We start from the raw sequence: 6,002 nt of genomic DNA, 5'->3' as shown, positions 1-6,002 counted from the left end.
CTTCGCTGCCTTTATTCCTTCGTTCCTCCGCCTCTGGCGTGTGGCTCACCGCGTGGCTGAGGCTGCAAGCCCATCCACGCTTACCTGGGAGTAAGCCCCAGTGCCTCTAATGGGACTGACTTCTGAGTAGACAGGCATTGCCTTGAGCCCTGAGGCTGCCCTCCTAGCCACACTTACCTCGGAGTAAGCCCCATTGACTATAATGGGACTGACTTCTGAGTAGACAGGGACAGGATTAGGATCTGAGTCCCTCAACTGGAGGAGGGGCGTCTTTGTAAGTGAGTTTGCTGTTGAAGGGCAGAAATGCCCCAGCTAGGATGCTGCTCCTCCCTCAGAGCTCCCCAGTTCCCCCCTTTCCCCATCCAGTGCCTTCATGTGTATGAGGGAGACTCAGGAGTGGTTGGAGCATTTCTGTAGTACTTCAAGGCTGTTTCTTCTACATGTGTTCTGCCAGTAACCCTTACAGCAGCTTTATAAGTTAGGCTGATATTCCTCAATGCGTCCTATTTAATTTTATTTTAAAGCATTGTTATTATTATCTTGCATATCACAGCTGCCCGTTCTTTAGCTGCACTTGGCATTAATTACTAGTCGCCCCCCCCAAGAGGGTCCTAGGACATCATAATGTGTTTATGAATAACGAGTGCTGAACTGAACAAGGTATTCGGAGTCAAATCACCCTGCACCCATCATTACAGGGGCCACTGCAATCTGTGCTCATTACTGTTTCCAAACAGTCTCAAAGGCAGCCTTACATAGAGCCCGTTGCAAGAATCACAGTGATCAATGATTTAGATAAGGTCAGAGCTGGCACACCAGCTGTAGCTGAGCAAATACACCTCACCACCACTGCCACCCAGCGGCATACCTAATGATCGTGTAGCCCGGTGCCAAGCTCAAAATGTTGCCCCTGAAGTGATGTCATAACCGGAACTGACATCATGCCCAGGCTTTTTAAAAAATGAAAATTGGGAGGCTCCCACCTCCTCCCACCAGCAGCTCACCACCCACTTGCTCTACTGCCTCCCTCCAGTCAGTGGCATAGCTAAGGTATCTATCTGCTACCTGGGATCAAACAAAATTTGGTAGCCCCCCCCCTGCATGATAAAATCAAATTTAATTAAGTAAATAAATAAAAAGTTATTGGTTCCATACTGTATCATAATAACATGTCATTGGCACTCAGAACAGTCAGTCTCATTGGTCAGTGTAGAGTTAAGCAAATCCACTTTTTGTTCCACAAGACAGTTGTGTTTTAATTTTCTGGTTAATTGGCCATAACTTTTGATAGAATGCAGATATTCTAATGTGATTTATTTTATTGCACTCTGCATTAAATTACCTTTCCAATGATATGTAACTTGATGGTATTATTCTTACATACCAAGATTTTCACAATTTTGGTCACTAGTGTTAAGCTCAGCTTGTTGCCCCCCTAAAGTTTGATGCCGAATGCAACTGCTACCCCCTGCACCGCCTTAGCTACGCCACTGCTGCCACCAGGCCACATTTTAGATGGGAGGGGCTATCACAGTTGCCAAGGTATTATCAAGAGGGGTAAGAAGGAAGTGATAGTTTAAAGAATGGGATTTGCCAGAATGCCACTTCTTGGGTTCTTGGCCTATCATGCTATTCGCTCTCGGAATGGTTGTCTAGCAAAACTAGTTACTGACTAACAGAAAATTCTTGGCATGTAAGTCCCATCATGTAGAATGGGGCTTACTCCCCGAAAAAGTATGTATAGGATTGCAGCCTAAGGCTTAGTCCTGTCCAAGGTAATAAACCTTTTCTTGGATTGTATTCCTTTAGTCTTCAGATGAGCACTGACATGACTGAATATGTCGTCAAATGAAAAATTATGTGGGTCCCACAATCAAGTCACAGATCTACCACCTTGGTGCATTAAGGGTATCTCGCATTAAGAATATCATGAAAGGAGAATTTTGCTTATGATTTTTGACTGATGAATGGATATTTGAGTTTGGCAATATTGAGAAATATTGCTCACATTTGGAATCACAAAATACAGTATAGTCTCTTTTTCATGAATGCAAGAATTGCCAGTTGAATGTTGTGTTTGTAGCAGATAATTTCCGGAATACGTATTAACTGGGATGCATAAACAAGAAGCTTTTGGTTTTGAGTAGATATGTGCTGTGTTCCAGATGTTGTATAAGGAAAGATGACATCTTTTTAAAAACTTCCTACTTACCAGCTCTTTTTATTTTGCTTCCTAAGGTGCTTGAACTGTAAATAAAAACATCTTTGCACATATAATGTCTCGAAAAGGTTCTAGGGAATCTAAAAAAGTTAATATTTCCAACTCCTTGGAATCTGAAGATATTAGTTTGGAGACTACAATACCCACCGATGATATTTCATCCTCCGAAGAAAGAGAAGGTGATAAAAAAATTACTAGACAGCTGATTGAGCGGAAGGAATTGCTTCATAATCTTCAGTTGCTGAAAATAGAACTTTCACAGAAGAACTTAATGTTGGACAACTTGAAAGTGGAATACCTGACAAAAGTAAGAACTCATTCTTCTTTGTGTGTTTGTTTAAAGTGTTCTAGGGTTGCAAATTTGCAGCATAATTATTGGTAGCTATGTTAACATCTTCTGATTAGTTACCTTTCAAAACAATTGCTCTAGCAAATATCCATAATGACTTCCTCTGTGTTTTTAATTATTTTACTTTGTTTTTGTTCTTGTTTATAAATGTGTCTGAGCTGTATTCATGTGCAGGATATATAAATGTGTAAGTAGTCCCTTCTGTTATTAATCTAAATTATTAATTTATTAATTAATAATTAATGTTATTATTCTGTTAATAATGTTAACAATTATTCTGTTATTAATCTAAATAATTAATTAGCCCTAGGGATGCTGCAGGATGTTCCCGGTTGCCCCTCCTACCAGCTGTTCTGGGTGCCACCATTTTTAGTCTCACTAGATTTGGTTACTGCCATCTTGGGTTTTGCAAGATCCAAGGGGTGGCACCTGGCTGAGCCAGGAAGAATTGACTGCGGAAGCACTGTCACCCTGCTATGTTTGGGAACCAATGGGCTAGAGCAGGGGTGCTCACACTTTTTTGGCTCGAGAGCTACTTTGAAACCCAGCAAGGCCCGGAGATCTACCAGAGTTCTTTTTACAATGTTCGCGCCATCATAACATATAACATTTATGTGTACAATGTATGTTGGTGTACCTTGAGCCCCACTGAGTATAACAGGACTTACTCCTGAGTAGACATGCCTAGGATTAGGCTGTAATCCTAGCCACACTTACCTGGGAGTAAGCCCCATTGAGTACAATGGGCCTTACTCCCGGCGTTTCCTCCCAGAGGCACCTGAAGGGGGGGGTCGGCACTCCGCGATCTACTCATTTTGCCTTGCAATCTACCGGTAGATCGCGATCTACCTATTGAGCACCCCTGGGCTAGAGTATTTCAGGATAGGGCCTATTAAGAATTGCTGGAACTTCATTTTTCATGTTAATTACATTCTCTATGCTGAAGAGGTAATATAGGAATTGGCTTTTGTGTTTTGTAAGAGTTTGAGCTAACAACCATATCTTAATGTATTTACTTGGCAATAAGTTCCACTGATCTCAGTAACTGTCACTTCCAAGTACATATTCAGTAATGGTGACTATTTTCTAGCTAACATTAATTACAAAAATCGATCTAAAATGACACATTAAAAAAAGTCATAAAACATACATGCACTTGCATTTGCATGTAAAATGTGCTGCAAAGGATAAAAATACTGATTCCTCTAAGATAGTGTCTTCCAAATTGATCACAGACACACATGTGAATGTCTGTTAAAGAGAAGAAACGTATTTCATGAACAGTGTTCACTTGAACTGTTGAGGAGAGTGTGTGGAGCTGTACAGTGCGTGCGAGGAAGCAGTTCTGGAGTACTTGGCGATGACATCATCACTGACCTCCAGAATGCCAAGAGGGAAGCTGCGTGGGGCTTGAATTCCAGGTGCGTTGCTTCACAGCTTATAGGGAAGGCTGTTTGTGAAGCAGTTATGGATTGATTTAGGAAAGGTTTCTTGGCTTTAAAAAATACTGCAAGAGTTGTTGGTTGCTTTTAAGACCTACAGCTTTTTGCCTAAAAATTTAAAACACTCTGGGAAAGAACACTGTTATATGCATGTTACTAAAGGCTTTATCTATTCAACTAATATGTGTAGCACTGAAATGGGAAGTCTACTTAGTGTAAACTTAAAGTGTAAAGTGAAATGGGAAGTCTACTTAAAGTGTAACAAAATGATGGAATGAACCTGGTATAAATTGCATTCCATCAGAGCTACTAAAGTACTTTCCTGATTGGTGGTCCTGGTCCAAGTTTTTAAAGCATAATTCCTGCAGGCTAGAGCACATAGTCCCGTTTTTTAAAAATGTTAAACCATGCGCAGCATGATCACCCAGGAAGTCTGTTTTAATACAGTGACTGCATGACAAACTTGTTTCGAAACTGAGGTATGTTTTTTTTTTCTCTCAGAAGTAGTATCTCATACAGTATTGGATGGGATGGTGTTTGGAAAAGGCTCTTCTGGGAAAGGCCCAAGTGTGGGCTTTGCATACTCAATCAGCAGATGCCAAGCCCACGCATAAGGAGGGCCCACTGTATTTAACTGCTGCTGTTTTTTGTGTGATATTTGAATATAGTGTAATTTTTATTTTTTTATGCTGTTGGCCATCTTGAGCATTTTACATCCGTAGAATAGTGGATATAAAAAAGATTGAAGTTCAAAACCTATATTTAAAAATGCCAAGTTATTGTAATACTGAAGACAGAAATGTATATTTATAATTGTAATTGAGCCTGTATGCTTTCGTTTTTCATACAGCCTAACCCTTTACAAAAATCTGAATTGAATTTGCTCACTAACTCCTCAATTATTTTGTATTACTTAATTATCTGTTTAGAATGAAGAACTTGAAGAGAAACTTAACGATGCTCTTCATGAGAAACAGCTGCTGTCTTTACGACTAGATAACCAGTTGGCATTACAGCAAGAAGATGCTCGGTATGAACGGAAAGAGATCAAAATAAAGTACATATTCTGAACTCAGAAGTAGAGAATAAGTCATAGTAGTCTCTCTTTTGGGTAAATTTGGTAAAATGCTTCATTTGGGGTTTATTTAAAATATTTATATTTTGCCTTTCTTTCTTACAAATGAGACCCAAGGCAGCTAACAAATGTTTACATTTCAAACCATTAATTCACTCTTGCATATTGTTTAGATGCAATTCATACCATTGAAATATTGTGGTAAACCCTAATTTTACCACATAATTTTACCACATATCAAAATAAAAATGATTTTATTTCACTTTGTGCTAACTTTTCAGTAGCAGTCTTAGGCAGCAATCCCAAACATAGTTACAAGGCAGTAAGCCTCACTGAATGTATGGCAACTAACTTTTCAGTAACAATGCATAGGACTGAGCTGTTAAGTAACTTTGTTGGTGTAAGACAGGGCTCTCCAAACATTTTGGACAGAAGACCCTATCAAATATCTGGTACGGTGTTGAGGGCTAGAAAAAAATACATTTTAAATACAAAATTTAAATAAATACATTAGAGATGGAATTTAGGTAAGTGAAGAAAAGAATGAATTGGATCAAATTTCCAGGATTTCGCCAAGCACCAACACGCATCACAGAAATAAGGCACACAAATTAACTTCCATTCCCCCATTTCACAAGCAGCTTACTTAAATGTTCAAGAGTATATATCTCAGAACCAGCACATCACAGGAAAGGTTCTAGGATTTCTCCAAGCAACAATACACATCACATAATAAAGCACACACTCAAATGGACCCCCATTTCCCCACCTCCCAAGCAGCTTACTTAAATATACAAGAGTAAATACCTTAGAACCAGCAAATCACAGGAAACATCTGGAGTGTGTTCTGAGGGCCAAGAAGGCCCCCCCTAACCCTTCGAAGGCCCTCTCAGGCCTTCAGAGGGCACAAAAAGT

At 39.8% G+C, this 6,002-nt stretch overlaps 1 protein-coding gene across 4 annotated transcripts in view; it reads left to right on the top strand.

Moving 5' to 3' along the window:
• The window catches only part of PIBF1 (progesterone immunomodulatory binding factor 1), a 144,079-nt gene that overhangs the window by 413 nt on the left and 137,664 nt on the right, over nucleotides 1-6,002 (top strand). For all 4 annotated transcript variants that reach the window (XM_066620022.1, XM_066620021.1, XM_066620020.1 and 1 more), the window contains exons 2-3: nucleotides 2,239-2,528; nucleotides 4,942-5,042. In XM_066620022.1, the coding sequence (XP_066476119.1) occupies nucleotides 2,277-2,528; nucleotides 4,942-5,042 (353 nt within the window). In that variant the 5' untranslated portion in view covers nucleotides 2,239-2,276. The remainder of the gene's footprint in view (nucleotides 1-2,238; nucleotides 2,529-4,941; nucleotides 5,043-6,002) is intronic.

Source organism: Tiliqua scincoides, chromosome 3 (assembly GCF_035046505.1).
Source record: "Tiliqua scincoides isolate rTilSci1 chromosome 3, rTilSci1.hap2, whole genome shotgun sequence".
NCBI classification, from domain to species: domain Eukaryota; kingdom Metazoa; phylum Chordata; class Lepidosauria; order Squamata; family Scincidae; genus Tiliqua; species Tiliqua scincoides.
The sequence above is the reverse complement of the archived record's forward strand: the minus strand, read 5'-3'. Positions and strand labels throughout refer to the sequence as shown.